We start from the raw sequence: 16,761 nt of genomic DNA, 5'->3' as shown, positions 1-16,761 counted from the left end.
ATTTTAAATAAAGTTACCAGCCAGCTGGTGAGTAACTTTATTTACTTTTGGTGCTTGGCAGGTGTTAATTCTGAACCTTGCTCACATCTTGCACAGTGCCGACACAATACACAGCCAAAATGGACTGATGCATGGTCGTATTTTTGTTTTAGGAGGGATAAAGTCAAAGTTAGTCAAAGTTCACAGGAACTCCAGAATGCACCAAATCCTACCACTGCGGGTTTTCTTTTTTATGGAAAGTCATAACTTTTTCACTATACTCAAGTGATTCAATATGAGTATTAAGTATTAAGAGTAACCCAATCAGTTGATTATTCTCTGTCCAGAGGATCCTGCCTATCGTGAGTTTCTATGTCCTTCAGTTTCCTCATTCAGCATCCGTGGGCTGTGGATGTAACCGTAGATCACGATTGAACACGTTTAATGCTTCAGCTGTCAGTAGAGACATATTCCTCTTTTCCACTTTTAGATTTTCTTTTCCTCTGAGGAGAGAATGGCAGACTGAGAGGAAGTAACATTCTTACAGAGCTTAGCCAGCCCTTGTCTTCTTACTTCACATGTTCAGTTTCTGTATCTCTGTAAAACTCAGTTCGAGTGCATTTTTAAACTTCCTCATACAGAAATGTACACTTCTCTATGTTTTTCCTTTTTTGTCATTGCTCAAAAATTGTATGAGACGAGACAAAAATACTCATATAGTTTCTCCTTCTCTCTTTCTGTCTCCCAAATGTTCAGGTTTTCCAGGTTTCCTCTCCAGAAGTTCCTGTTCTTAGATGGTGACAGAGAGCTTGAGATAAGAGGTAAACTAAATGACTGAATATGTGCATGTTATTGATTGTGTTGTTCTGAGGGTATTAGGGTATCAGCAAAAATTCATATCTCAAGATTTCTTTGGCTGATTTGTGGCATACTGTATATTTCTCAAAATTTTCTATGCTTTTGTATTTTAATTAAAAAAATCTATACTTTATATATAACATAAATATATATATTTTTTTTAACATCTTGCCCAATGCTGTCCATCAAAACTATGCATTTAAAGGCAAATAAATTAAAATAAATTAAATGTAACCTTGTGCAAAAAAGGGTTAAAATCACATTACATTCTAACACTGTAACATTGCAATCTGAGACCAAAAATAATGCTTTTAAAGCAGAAGTTAAATTCATTTAACTAAAACTTAAAAGAATAAAAAAGCACAAACTAATTGAGTAAAAACTACCCCATTACAGCCACTTTTACAGTTAGTGCTATCATACAAATACACTTACTTGTAGGTTTAAAATTCTACATATGTCACATTTTTTGTCCAACTACAAATATTTTTTCTACAGACACATTAAACAGTGCAAGTAGCTTCTGTGTCAGCGGCACACACAGCTTTTCTGTCACAGCATCTGATGGGGCAAGCTGCGTTAAACTATAAGAAACTATAAACTATACTATATCTTACAAGTCTTACAAAAAATTGAGTTATGCACTTTCTCCTCAGCAGCTCTGTCTCCTCCACTATATTTTTCAGATCTGCTCCTGTCAAACTATTTAAGACTGTACCGATACAAACAGTATTGCCTCATACAGTGTATACTGTATCAATATAAACAGTATTGCCTCATATATATATATATATACATAAATTATCAAATATTTTTTAACGTTTAATACATACATATATAATCAGTGCATCCTTAATTTTTAAGTAGTTTCATAGTTAAGGTTTTTATATCTTATAGAACTATTTTGTGATATTCATTTCACAGTTTTGTTAGAAAATTGCGCTTTTAAATGAGCAAACTGAGATAACTACAGAAGTTATCTACGCTCTCCATCAAACAAAACATTCCAGTATAAATCTATAATATGTTAAATTCAAACCATTTATTGCATATTATAACCAATAAGTCAAATTCTAGACAACGCATAATTTAGTCATAAAAATATAGCCTCATTAAATCAGGACTGACAATGTGCACTCAGTAACCCCACGATGCACCAGAGTCAGGCATTATCCTTATTTAAAGGCTTACAGCTACGGGAATGAAAAAATGCCTTTGTAATTTGTTTTATCGAGACGTGGAATTATCTGCCTCCTCCCTGAAGGTAGAGGTTCAAGGTATTTGAGAAGTGTACTGTTTGTGTATTTTATTTTCTTAGCTTCCTCCACAGAAATGTGGTCAGAAAGGTCCTGAAGCTGCTGATGAAGGCCACAGAGCTTCAAACACAGCCTTTCTATTTGTTTAAATTCTTTATATATATATATATATATATATATATATATATATATATATATATATATATATATATATATATATATATATATATATATATATATATATATATATATATATATATATATACATTTTTTTATTTTTTTTTTATTTTGCTAATTTAATTTTGATGTTATTTAGACTTTTTAATTCCTAGATAGTTTTTGCTGTGGACATTGTTCATATTACAGAGTTACAGATATTAAAATCTGTGTTTACTAAAACTATTTTTTTAAGCAGGGTTTCCAGTAAAAGCTATTTGTCTGTCCACGATGAAAGTGAAACTGTAGTATAACAGACAAAATAATAATAATAATAATAGATTTTGAATATATATCTGTGTTGTGGTACTTTCAACCAGTAAGATTTCACTGTGGGCGAGGCTAACTAGTGTGATTCTAGAAACCAAGAGGTCAACAAAATGACATTTTTGCTGATGCTGCTTATCCAGGACTGTATACCTTATCAAAAGTTCAATCTTCTCATGTGAAAATCAGTTTAGCACTGACTCTGCCTTTCTGTAGAAGTCAATCAGTCGTTTATTCATTCATGGACATTTCCAGTTGTAGACTCAAAATGTTATGATCAATCTGACAGGTCTACCACAGCCATATCATCTAGTATTTAACAGCTCTTATCTGAATTCTTCATACTATGTGTACTTACAGACAATAGCACTGGGAGGATCAGAGTTCCTTGAGGAGCCCTAGTAGAAACAAACAAGCATGAGACGGTAGTGCTGTTGTTTTTAACATACTGCTCTCAGCAAGAGAGAAAGTCCAGAATTCACAATGTGTTGAAATCACAGCTTGATCTGTGGTTTAGTCACAGGAGAACAAGGCACTGTAGTTAAATGCAGATGAGAAGTCTACAAGAGTATCCTGGCTTCTTCAGATGTACTATGTACCATGTTCAGAGCTGCTGACTTTCTTTGACCTTTATAGTCACAATTTCAAAGCTTTAACTATCAAAAGAGGTCAGCTTACTTGAGGACTCAATCGCAGTTCATTTGATTCAAGAAAAATTCCTGCAATATTTTACATGACCTGACCTAATTGTTACATTCAGTTGCATTTAAAATTTAATTTAATTTAATTTAATTTTGTGGTGATATGCACCACATTTTGGCTGATACCAATTAGCTAAAAGCAACTCCAATTAAATGAATAGCCATGAAACTCTACTTGTGTTCTAATTGGTTTGTTTCAGTTCAATGTTCCCAACCAGTCATATTCACATATTTATTAACATTATGCGCTATGCATGTCTTCATCTTAGCCCACCACCTCCCCAGCACCACCTGTCTAGATCTGCTATGGGGGATCTTCCAGCAGCAGCATGTTTCCTTTTAATTTGATGATCTGAGCATTTAACAGAACCAAGTCTTCTTGCTCTGCAGCAGCCTAGCAGATCTAGGCCACCAAGACCAAACCTATGCACAATCTATTGACATTAATAAAGATTTTACACTCTGTATCTATCTCAAGAGATTGATTTTTCTGCAGTTGCTGCTGGTGTTGAGCACAGCAACTCATGTCAGTGAGCACTCTTAAGGGGAAAGCACTTTTCAAAAGGGGAATCTCAAAAGGGTTAAATGATCTAAACGCTAAGAAATGTGAACACAATTAAACTTTTAATATCAGCAGCCAACAAATATCAAATAGCATTGATAGAGTGGTGTAGAGAGAAATGCAGGTCTAGTGTGAGGTGTGAGGTGGAAGAGAAAGTGTTAATGAGTACAGAGAGCTGTCAGGGTCAAGGCTTCTTAAGTTCACACAGACAACTGACCTGATTTCAGCAACCGTCCAAATCATGTCACACATCAGTCTCCTTAATCCAACACATCAACCGGAATCGAGTGTTTATCTTTGTGGTTAGTTGACTGGCAGTGAGTGGCTTTTGTGTCTGCCTTTTTAAAAGTGTACTTTTCGTGTGTATGGTAAGCTGACTGGAAATCAGTGGTTTTTGTGTCCCTGTGTAGGTGTGCAGCTTTCAATACATGTATGTCTGTGTGGTTGCACTGCTTGGAAATACACACGTGCTTACACATATGCGTGCACACACACACACAAAGAGTGGGACAGGAAGAGGCGGGCTGTGAACTCTCTTCTTTTACAAGTTACTTCCGTTTTGAGAGAAACCTCATATGCTCACAGGTAAGTGTTATATATTGATGCTTTTTGAAACAGAAACACCACAGTAATCAATAATACAGCACTAAATAATAATAAAGACAAACAAAAGTCATCTCTCTTTAACTGGAATTAGAAAAACGGTGCCCTCTGCTCTGTAAACATCCATGTCACATTTCCGTTTAAGAAATTACAAATGGAATAGATCACAAAAGTATTTAGTGTTTTCAGTTTGCACATTCTTTACATTTCTTTTGGTGATGAGGTAAAGAACCTGGCAACATAGTGAAAAAAAATATTTTTCATCTTATGAATAAAACGGATAATAAATAACAATGTTTATGAAGTATTATTAAAACTATTATTTACTTTATTTATCCCACAGGGGAAACTGTTACTAATGAATGGAATAAACAGAACTATTACTGTAGCCTAATCAACTGTCATCCATATTTATTCATTTTAATACTCTTTATAATAATTCATTTGATTTTACATGTGGCCTGAGAAAATCATGTCTATTATTTTGGTTTCTGAGTTCGGAGAACATTTAGGAGGACACAAACTTGGCCCTTGACTTTTATTAATAAAATAGCCTACTGAATCGCAACATTATGTCCATCAGCAATGAGGGGGTAAAATTGCTGTTTAAGGAACTAAACCAGGGGTCACCAAACTCAGTCCTGGAGGGACTTCAGTGAAACCATATAAAAAAAGCTAAGTGAGCTTTAGAGGAAAAATAAAATGCTTCTCAAGTGTAACATGTGTCCAATTCAATGCATCATGCTTCAGTCTAACATCACTGAGGTTCTTAACTGGTTCATTTCAGCTTGTGCAGTCATCATCATAAAAACTGTCAGTGGACTAAGCAGATGACCCCACCGGGAGTTATGATTGATTGAATATGTAGTTTTGAGTGTTTATGTGCATGAAATGTGATGTTTTATGCAGTGCTTGCTTTCCTTGTAGTTGAGAGACAAGCAAGTTGTGTGACCATGCTGAGGATATGTTGACGGTTTAAACCAATGAGATTAACAAACACAAATACAGAGACAAGCCAACACTTCTGCACATGCTCAAATGACTAGTGGTTGACCGGTATGGGTTTTTAACACTGATATGGGCTGATATTGATGTCTAGAGATCAGCAGGCTGATATAATGTTGATGTGGTGGTGTTCTGAAATGAGGAGGCAAGGTCCTCAAAGGTTTTTTTGTTGTTGTTTGTTTGTTTTTTCATTAAATGTCCAAGCCACATATTCTTGGATATTACTTAGACAAAAAAACAAAACAAAGATATTTTTATTTTAAACATTAAGAATTTAATCAATGTTCTGTTTATTAAATCCATGTATGAATCTCATCAAGTTTGTTTTTTTAAGAATTTTACATTTATTAAAATAATAACTCAAGGCAGTATTATTTAAACAATATATTGTATTTGTGAACGTATGCTCAGCAATTAACTTTGAAACATTTTTGCATTTTTCAGGTCATTAGTCATCAAAGCTCTGTAAATATTGGTTAAAGCTGTGGTAGGTAACTTTTGACGCTCTAGCGGTTAATAAACAGAACTGCTTGCGTCTTGTGGAAGAACATCGTAGCCGGATCTACTTCTCTCTGTTTATGTCTATGAAGAATCACAAAGGTACTGGGTTACTCCGCCGCGGTACCCCCGAAGCAATCTAAAATATCATTTCCCACTGATTTTAGGAATTAATTATGGGTAGGTTTATGTTTAGCGGTAGGGATTGGGTTAAGTCTATATTTTTGGACAATAGTGTTGATCCAGGATCATCAATTTCACAAAGCTGATTACTCACTAAAAACTACTACAGATCATGTTTTCAAGCCATTTTAACTTTTCATTTGATGGAACAAAGTGGTTTCGTTCATAAGTGTTTTGTTTACTTCCTTTTTTCAACTAGTATTCCCATTAACACAAATGACAGTATTCATTCAGATGGAACGAACACACATGAACACAAGAGGCGGGATTTATCGCATAAACCAAACAGCCGAACAAAAACAGTCATATACAATCATATCGTGATGGAGACATTGCCTTCTCTCACGTGACTTTCCCCCATTTATTCTCAATTACCGCCCAGCAAACCCACCACACCCTATGTGGGATCTTTTAAAACTCAATGGGCTCAGGGGAGGTGAAACAGATGCGGACTAACGCTGTAACTTTACCCGCTGGTGTTGCTGTCGCACAGTGTTTCGCATTGTTTTATTGTTTTATTTTTGTACTTTTCTCATCCAATATTCAGCGGAGACACAGCCTCTCTTTTACCTCCTCGGAGAAATACCTCCCGATTTATATAATAAATTACCTCCAGATATATATAATAGTTTTTAATCATAGCAAATTAGATGTATACAAAATTGTTGAATTTAAAAGGTGAAGTGTGTAATATCTGTTCAACTTGATGGTGATATTCTCAAAATGTTCAAATGTTCATTAACCACTAACATATTGGTCTTTCTGTAGTACAAACAACATCTTCTTCTTTCTCTCTGCTTCTCAGTTTTTGTTCCGCTCACCTTGGTTTATGAAGGTTTTCTCATTTCCCCTATGTTTCCTTAACATTTTTCACTTATGGTACTTTAAATGAGTGTAAAATAGCGAATATGAGCATCTCAGTGTGTCTGTCTCTGTCTGAGGGGAGCACGAGATTAATTTCAACACAATCATTTCCTTCCTCTTGACTTTTTCTTCTGTTCTCTGTCAGTCTCTTCTTGTGCTCACACACATGCTATGCCAGCAAAGTAGCTGTGTTGACACAACAAATCCATTAAAGGTGGGGTAAGTGATATCTGGTAGCCAATGTTGATAATTCAAATCACCAAAACACACACACCCTTAATCCCAAAAGGGTCTCACGCCTATTTTGATAGCTATTTGAACCCTTTCCAGCAGCGACTGTATGATTTTGAGATATATCTTTTCACACGGAGGACAATTGTGGCACTCAAATACAACTATTAAAAAAGGTTCAAACAATAGCTGATCCAAAATTAACATGGGTCCTACTTCTTGCCTTATCATAAGCCTTCTTTTTGTTTTCCTCTTTTGTTTTTTTTTTATCTGCCATCTCTCTTTCTGTCGTTCGGCTCGGCTAATGTCCGTCCTGTGCTTTCTAATCCCTATGACCCTTACTGCTGATTGGCTACAAGTTTTCTAAAACATTTTTGAAAAAAACACATACCCTACTTTTAAATGCATACAAAATCCATGAGGAGTGAAGACAAATTAGACATGCCCCTGTAACAGTGATTATGCACAGTGTTAGTGTCAGGACCTAGTGCTCACTGCCTAGTCTTCAGCATGCTGGAATGAGATTTTCATGACAATTAAGCACAAATTTTCTGGATTTTATACTTATGTATTTAAAAAAAACTTGTTATTCACGTTAGTGATTTATTTGAAATTTATAATTTAAATGTTTTTATTATTACATTTTTGAATTTAAAAATTATTTAAAGGTGACATATCATGAAAATCTGACTTTTCCATGTTTTAAGTGCTATAAACAGGTCCCTAGTGCATGATTTCAGTGCAATAAATATGATAATCAGAACCCAAACAGATGTTTTTAGAAGGTCCGAGCTGTAATGACACAGCTCTATTCTAAAAAAGGGGGTGGTGAGCAGCAGCTTATTTGCATTTAAAGACACAGGCCCGAAAAAACAGCATGTCTTTGCTTCCACTCAATATAGGCATATTCAAAATGATATAATAAATTATCTGTGGAGTATTTTGAGCTTAAACTTCACAGACACATTCTGGGGACACCAGAGACTTATATTACACATTAAAGCACTTAATCATTTTGAATAAATTATTATATAATATTTAATAATGGATAATTATATAATAATATTTAATATTAAAAAAAAATATATATATATATATATATATATAATACTACAAATACTTGGGCAAATATTTTGGGCTGAAATGTGACCTTAACATGTTTATGTTGGCGTCACAATCTGCCCATTTCCCCCATTACCCTCTTTCAGCATTTCTCATGTCCCGCAGTTCTCATCTGTCTCTTGTGCTGTAACGGACGTCACTCTCTGTCTTTTGTCTCTTACAGAGAGAACATGGCAGTGTGGATCCAGGCCCAGCAGCTGCAGGGAGATGCTCTACACCAGATGCAGTCTCTCTACGGGCAACACTTCCCCATAGAGGTGCGACACTACCTGTCCCAGTGGATTGAGGGGCAACCCTGGTATGTGAAGAGTTTGACCTGTCACTTTGTCATTTTTCCCCATATATCAGCGTTATTAAGTGTGTCCTTGTGTCCTCTTTCAGGGATGGAATAGATTTAGAGAACCCACAGGAGGAGATTAAAGCCAAGCGTTTATTGGACAGCCTGATCCAGGAACTACAGAAGAAAGCAGAGCATCAAGTGGGAGAGGACGGCTTCTTACTCAAGATTAAATTAGGACATTATGCTTCACAGCTAAAGGTTCTGCTTGTTCTTTGTTATTGTATAGGAAAGTTTTAGTAAAAAAAAGTTTAAGAAAAAGCAAATGATTATGCGTAAATGAACTCAGTGAAATAGACATACAGACTCATATAGATTATCTTACAATATATCAGTGTACAAAATAAAATGAGAGAATATAGATAAAGCTTAATGAGACAGTTAATAGCCTACAGCACATCGATGCATGATGATAAAGCTATTACTAAGAACCGGTCGGTCAGGAAAGTGCAGTCTCAGTGTTTACTGTCATTAGTGTGGGGTTTAATTGAGTGTGTTTAAGTAAAACATAGAGTCGATGTTTATTCTGACTGTGTGTGTTTTCAGAGCACGTATGACCGCTGTCCCCTGGAGCTGGTGAGATGCATCAAACACATCCTGTACACAGAGCAAAGACTCGTCAGAGAGGCCACTAATGTGAGTGGACACCGATCTAGTTCAGACTGTCAGCTCATTAGGGCAGTTTATCTGAAATAACAGTTCATTTTGAATGAATTTCATATCATCTTTCCTTCTTGCAATGAAGCACAACTCTAGGTAAATACTGCTTTTTATTAATGCTTTCAATTGAAGTATATTGCATTTACATTTACATTTAGTCATTTAGCAGACGCTTTTATCCAAAAGCGACTTACAAATGAGGACAATGGTGGAAATCAAAAACAACAAAAGAGCAATGATTTATAAGTGCTATAACAGTTAGCTTAAACGCAGTACACGTAGCATGGGGAGTATCACGACGCATGTGTGCACTTCCGCTTCATGTAAACAACGCAAAGAAGAGCAAGCATGCATCGTGATCCTCCCCAAAATGGAGGCAAGCCAGAGCAAACTGGATGAGGAGGAGAAAAAGTGTTGAACAAGCAATGCGCACGACTCACGCAATGAAAATAATTCCCCAATAACTGCAATTGCAAGTTTCAAACAGAGATGGCGACGAAGAGGCAAAACTTATGGACTGCAGCTTTAAAGCTGCGGTAGGGAACTTTTGACGCTCTAGCGGTTAATAAACAGAACTGCTTGCGTCTTGCGGAAGAACATCGTAGCCGGATCTACTTCTCTCTGTTTATGTCTATGAAGAATCACAAAGGTACTGGGTTACTCCGCCGCGGTACCCCCGAAGCAATCTAAAATAGTCCGAATATAAACACTTATTATAGGTGCACCCTAGTGATTCAGGACAAGCTAAAAACACGGTTTGGAAAATGGATTCATGGTGTACTCGCTTATTATATACATTTTTCTACATTTTGAACACAAACAAAGTTACGGACCGCAGCTCTGATTGGTTGTTTTTTACCGGGAGCGATGGAGTTTCTGCAAATGGCAATAGGACCACTGGGAGGAGCCAGAGGAGCTTGATTTTTTTCACAGGACATAATGACAGGTTTAACAAATATGTAAAAAATATATATTTACAAAAGTTACCTACTGCAGCTTTAAGTGATTTATTAACACTTAGGGCCCTATTTAAACGATCTGAAACGCAAGTGTCAAAGCGCGAAGCGCAAGTAACTTTGTGGGCGGGTCTCGGCGCTGTTGCTATTTTCCCGGCGGGATAAATGGCTCTTGCGCCCGGCGCAAATCTAAAGTGGGTTGGTCTGAAGTAGCTTCATTATTCATAGGTGTGGTTTGGGCGTAACGTGAAATAAACCAATCAGAGCGTCATCCAACATTCCCTTTAAAAGCAGGTGCGCAAGTTCCATTATGGATTGCTATTATTATGGCGTATTTACCAGGCGTACGCCAGGAGCGGTTCACAGCCGAGGAGACTGATGTTCTTGTAAGAGCAGTGAAAGACAGAGAAGTTGTGTTGTATGGGGATGGGAGAAACCCACCCAAAATAGCGTCGGTTAAACAGGCGTGGGAGGAAATAGCCACAATTGTTTCATCGATTTTTTTTCCTGGTTCTTGACGGACAGACCAATTTGTATATAATATCCTTATATACATATATGTCTTGCCACTATTGGGCAAACAGGTCTGATCCTTAATTACTACAATTAGCCTGAATAATTTGTAAGCTAGATTTATGCCTATTTTTTTTCACATCTTCGTGGCACACCACAATGATTTCCGTCATCTCATGTGTTAATATTTTTTTAGTGTAACAATTTATGATTTGCAAAAATAACTGTTGCATCTGTGTAGATTACATGAGCAAAGTGTATGCGCGTTGTGCACGCTATACATTATGGTCAAGCATGCGCCCTTAAAATAGCATAATGAACAACGCGCAACGCGCCACTGACTTTAGACTAGGTTTTTTCTGGTCAGTGGCGCAATTGTTTAATGGAACCGCAAAATAGCACCAGGGATTGTTTGCGCCGGAACACGCCTCCTTTTTTGCGCTGAACCGCCCAGGGAGCGCAAGTTCATTCACTAGTTTAGCGACGTGCTTCTGTGGAGGGAAAAGCGCGCTTTGCGCAGGTGCAAAATAGGAATGACACATGCGTCGGTGTACAAAGTCAATTGCGCTGGGTGCAAGATAGGGCCCTTAGTGATTATGTTGTCTTCTTGGATGAATGAAATGATCATTGTATACATAAGTTCAGTGAGTTCATTCAAATCTAAAAACCATCATGGGTAATAATAAACAGGACCATTGCGCATGACTGACTTTTACAATATTCAGAAATAGTGTTTGTGTGTTTGCTTTGTGCATGCATAGAGGAAGGTACATATTTACCCCATACACAAATTCATGATAGCTGCTCAGTTTTATGAGAGTAAATGAGGAAATTTCAGATTTTATCAGCTCAACTGACAACTCATAAAACGAAAGACGATATCAGTAAATCTAGAAGTTTACATACACATGAAAATGCCCACTCATCTCAGACACACCTGTACTTAAAAACATAATATTTATGTTCACATACCATGTATGCACTAAGCAAACAATATATAGTTGGTTCAAACAAAGATACAGTAAATGTGCTATAGACGAATAACCTTACCTGGATCGATTATTAATACACAACAGGACAGGGATGATAAGAACCTACAGTACGTCTAGAAGCTTTGGTTAGTTGGAGTTTGTCTTTAACCCCTACTTCATCTTGCTAGTTTATCAAGACTAAAAAGTCTGAATGAAGCTACAGTACAGACCAAAATTGTGATATATTATTACAAGTTAAAATAATTGTTTTTAAATTTATTATACTTTAAATTATAATTTATTTCTGTGATGCAAAGCTGATTTTTTAGGATCATTATCACATGATCCTATAGAAATCATTCTAATATGATGATTCATTATCAAAGTTGGAAACAGTTCTGCTGCTTAATATTTTTTCAGAACATGTGATACTTTTTTAGGATACTTTGATGAATAAAAAAAAAAAAAAGATGCTATGTTTTTAAAATATAAATATTTTGTAATAACAATATACACTACTGGTCAATAATTTGGGGTCAGTAATTTTTTTTTCTTTCTTTTTTTAAATAAAATCAATACTTTTATTCAGCAAGGATGTGTTAAATTGATTAAAAAGTGATAGTAAAGAAAATATATTATTAGAATATATATTATTAGATTTTTTTTTTTGAATAATTGCAGTTCTTTTTAACCTTTTATTCATCAAATATATTAGACAGCAGAACTGTTTCCAACACTCATAATAAATCAGAATATTAGAAAGATTTCTAAATGATCATGTGATCGACTGATGTTACATGTGACACTGAAGGCTGGAGTAACGATGCTGAAAATTCAGCTTTGCATCACAGGAATAATTTTTTTTTTTTTTTTTTAAGTATATTCAAATAGAAAACTATTATTTTAAGGTGTAATAATATTTCACAATATTACTTTTTTTTCTGTATTTTTTTATCAAATAAATGCAGGCTTAGTGAGCAGAAGAAACTTCTTTCAAAAACATTAAAAATAGTAATGTTTCCAAACTTTTGGTCTGTACTGTATATGTACTGAAAAATGCTGATTGTAATTGTATTGACTTTTAACTTCACTTTTTTAACTTGGTTGTTACTCGTGTGTGTCTGTGACTTGCAGTCGAGCTCACCGGTGGGCAGCCTGATGGACAGCATGTCTCAGAAGTACCATCAGATAAACCAGGCTTTTGAGGAGCTCAGAATATTGACTCAGGACACAGAGAATGATCTCAGAAAACTACAGCACAACCAGGAGTACTTCATCATACAGTACCAGGAGAGCCTTAGGATACAGGGTATATAGCCACACTCATTCGCATCTATATACTCCACAGACACTTTTATTCAAAGCAACTTACCTTGCATTCAAGATCATGTACATTTCATCAGTTCTGCACATTCTTACTTTGGCCTCATACACACCAGCAGACAGTCGTATGTATGCATATGAAATTATAAACACAGTTTATTTAATCATTCAGAACATACTACATTAAAACACCCTGCTGGCTCACATAATTTCAGAAAATAGCACTGAATGACAAATCAAACCAGTTTTAAGGGGATAGTTCACCCAAGACTGAAGATTCACAGTTTCTGGGGACCAACAGTGCTCTGGTTATCCACATTCAAGAGAAGCTAAACAGAAGAAAGAGTTTCATACCGGCTTGGAACAGCTTGAGGCTAGTAAATGGTGACAGACTTTTCAGTTTTGGGTGAACTTTACCTTTAAGCCTGAATAAACATCTCTTGGTGTAATCATTTATGAATCAACAGATAATTGCAATAAGAAAGAACTGCAAATGCATCGCCACTGGAAAGAAATCTATATTTGTCACAAAGGAGTTACTAGATTCACAACCCACTTTTTCATTCTTTTACATGCAATTTTTACGTGCAATACGTTACAAAATGATGGGGATTTTTTATTATTTCTTCAGCAAAGCTCATCTTTGTGGACTAAATCCTCCTCTCTGTTGTGTGCAGCTCAGTTATCAAGTCTGGCCACATTGCCTCCAGCAGACCGACAGCTACGAGAGCCCAGCCTGCTCAGCAAGAGAGCCACAGTAGAGGCCTGGCTGACCCGAGAGGCCAACACCCTGCAGAAATACAGACTGGTACACACACACACACACACACACACACATGCTCCAAGTGAATAGTGTGCATAGCATTAGCATAAAACAACACTCTGTACTATAACATTAGTAACACATGCATTAAAGGGGCATATAATAAACATTTTAGCATCATAAACTGCTGCTCAAAAGCTTGTGGGTTTGCTGTTTTTTTGTTTTTTGTTTTTTATCTGCAAGAATACATTTTATTGACCGGAAAGCCATTAATAATGTTACAAATTATTTTTTAGCATCAAACAGATGCTTTTTTAAAGTTACAAAATATTAGAAAGCACACCTGTTTTCAAGATTCAAAATAATAAGAAATGTTCCTTGAGCAGCAAATCAGCATATTAGAATGATTTCTGAGAATGATTTCTGAAGGATAATGTGACACTGTGGACTAGAGTAAAAATGCTGTCATTTGCTTTGCCATCACAGGAATAAATGACATTTTAAAAACATATTACAATAGAAAACATTGGTAGCACTTTATTTCAGGGTGCCCTTGTTACACATTACATATACTATTATAATAATAATTAAGTGTGCATAATTATATGCAAGTATCCCTAAGCCAAAGCCCAATCCGAACCCTAACCCTAGAGTAAGTACATGTGGTTAATTAATACTACTCAGTACTGAAATGTATAATTACACTGTAAAGGACACCTTCAAGTGTAACCAAAACATTCATTTAAGTTATAATAATATTAATTCAAATATTACTGTTTTAACTCTTTCTTAGTTTCTTACTCTAAATTTAGTTACACAATAACGCATTTTCTTTCTGGCAATTTAAACTGTTTTTGCTACTGTCCATCTACAAGTTTATGTAATTTACCAGAGTCACCATAAAAAATTCACGTTGATGTTGTTCTTGTGAACGATTTATCCCTGTATATGTATAATTTCTCTTGACCTCATAACTTAAAAAAAAAATTTCATAAACTTGATCTTCAGGTAAAATGGCTTTTCCAATCACTTAAAACACTCTCCTTGCTGCAAACTCACATTCAGCTCTGCATTCATCCAGTCAGCGACCAATGAATAGAACCGTCGATAATCAATTTCACTTGGATCTATGTCACAATATGAAAATGCACAATACAGAAAAATGTTTAGCGCTACATCTGTTTCATCACGAATTTAAGGCATGTATATTGAAATTTCCTCTGTTTTGATTGGTTATCCTTTCTCAGGGTAAAATGAGGAACACTTCAATTTTCTGAAGATCCGCCATTATTTTCCATTGTATGTCTCCTTTAAAATGAAAGCAACACTTCCATATGATGTTGCCCATATGAAGAGTTCAGATGCCACTTTTGCATCTAAACCCTTCATATGTTTTAAAGTACAGCAGTAAACCTGATGGCCGTTGTTATTTACATGAGTACAGCACATATGTTCCCATCTGTTCATGTGGTTATATGATGAGCTTGTGCATGTGTGCTCAGGGACTGGCAGAGAAACACCAGAAGACCCTGGCATTGCTGCGTAAACAGCAGACAGTGATTCTTGACGATGAGCTGATTCAATGGAAGAGACGTCAACAGCTGGCTGGCAATGGCGGGCCGCCCGAGGGAGGACTGGACATACTACAGTCATGGTGCGCACACATCTATACTTAGCAGTCTAATTTAGGACATACCATAGACCTCTGTTGCTTTTAAAGCTAAAGATCATTTTAATTGCTACAGATTAAGCCAAACCCATATGTATAGTTGTTTTAATTTTATTTTGCCAGCTTCCGGGGCAGATTTGCCCCAGTGCATGGATAAATAAAGCAATACACACACTAAGACAGTTATGCAAATAATCAGAGGCGTGCGCCATGTTGTGGTTTTGCACAAAGCATTTGCGTTTACATTACACACACGCAGCACATGCAGAGAGAAGCTCTGTAGTTTCTGCTTGGGTTTTGGCATTTCTGCGTGTGTTTTTGCACAGGTGTGAGAAGCTAGCAGAAACCATTTGGCAGAATCGTCAGCAGATCCGGAGGGCGGAGCATCTGAGACAGCAGCTGCCCATTCCCGGCCCCATCGAGGAGCTGCTGACTGAACTCAACAGCACCATCACGGACATCATCTCCGCTTTAGTCACCAGGTGTGTGGAAAAGAGAGAATACCAGTGACGTTACGTAATTGCAAAGTGCAGCAGTAACACAATCAGTATCCCCCCTGTAATCAACACGGTGCAGTTTTACTATATCTCTTTCTTGGCAATGCTACAATTTCAGCAGTGACTTCACAGTGTATTTGAATGAATTATATTAGTTGTCATGGTGACTTGTAACCATACATTCAAAGACATTCATTATCTCCCTTCCTGTGCTCTTTATGTGTGTGTATTTTTTTTAACTCGGTATTGAGCCTACAAGTCTAAGTGGTTATAGGTTTTAAAGAGGTTTTACATTTTGGACATAAAGAAAGGGGCAATTAGTGAATAATTAAATAATTTTTAAAGGGATAGCTTCAAGAAATACTTAGACTCATGCCATTTCTTACATATAATACAAGAACATGTTGATCACTTTTTCAATTAAATCACAGTGAATGGGCTTTTATGCTTCAAAGAAGGTGTGAATGTATCCAAGTGGTCCGTACAACTCAAGATTTCTGACGCCATACAGTGCTTTGTGTGTGTAACAGAGAGGAAAATGAGTTATTATACACAGAAATGTTCTGCGCTAGTTAATAAGAGAAGTTTAATGAATATATCATTCAGTGATTTCAGTCGTCTCATTCAATGAAAAGATCTCTGACTCAAAACACATTATTCATACATGAAATGGAGATTTCTACTTCTCTTATGAAAAATCATGAATACACATAGGAGAGCGGTTTTC

The 16,761-nt window shown here is 36.1% G+C and overlaps 1 protein-coding gene across 1 annotated transcript in view; it reads left to right on the top strand.

Moving 5' to 3' along the window:
* Positions 1–16,761, top strand: part of LOC127953597 (signal transducer and activator of transcription 5B) — a 71,420-nt gene that overhangs the window by 38,107 nt on the left and 16,552 nt on the right. Inside the window, exons 2-9 of the mRNA XM_052552802.1 lie at positions 736–800; positions 8,509–8,643; positions 8,727–8,883; positions 9,229–9,318; positions 12,917–13,091; positions 13,783–13,913; positions 15,371–15,522; positions 15,864–16,019. Coding sequence (XP_052408762.1) covers positions 8,516–8,643; positions 8,727–8,883; positions 9,229–9,318; positions 12,917–13,091; positions 13,783–13,913; positions 15,371–15,522; positions 15,864–16,019 — 989 coding nt within the window. The 5' untranslated portion in view covers positions 736–800; positions 8,509–8,515. The remainder of the gene's footprint in view (positions 1–735; positions 801–8,508; positions 8,644–8,726; positions 8,884–9,228; positions 9,319–12,916; positions 13,092–13,782; positions 13,914–15,370; positions 15,523–15,863; positions 16,020–16,761) is intronic.

Source organism: Carassius gibelio, chromosome B3 (assembly GCF_023724105.1).
Source record: "Carassius gibelio isolate Cgi1373 ecotype wild population from Czech Republic chromosome B3, carGib1.2-hapl.c, whole genome shotgun sequence".
Taxonomy (NCBI): domain Eukaryota; kingdom Metazoa; phylum Chordata; class Actinopteri; order Cypriniformes; family Cyprinidae; genus Carassius; species Carassius gibelio.
This window is presented reverse-complemented; position numbering and strand designations above follow the sequence as displayed.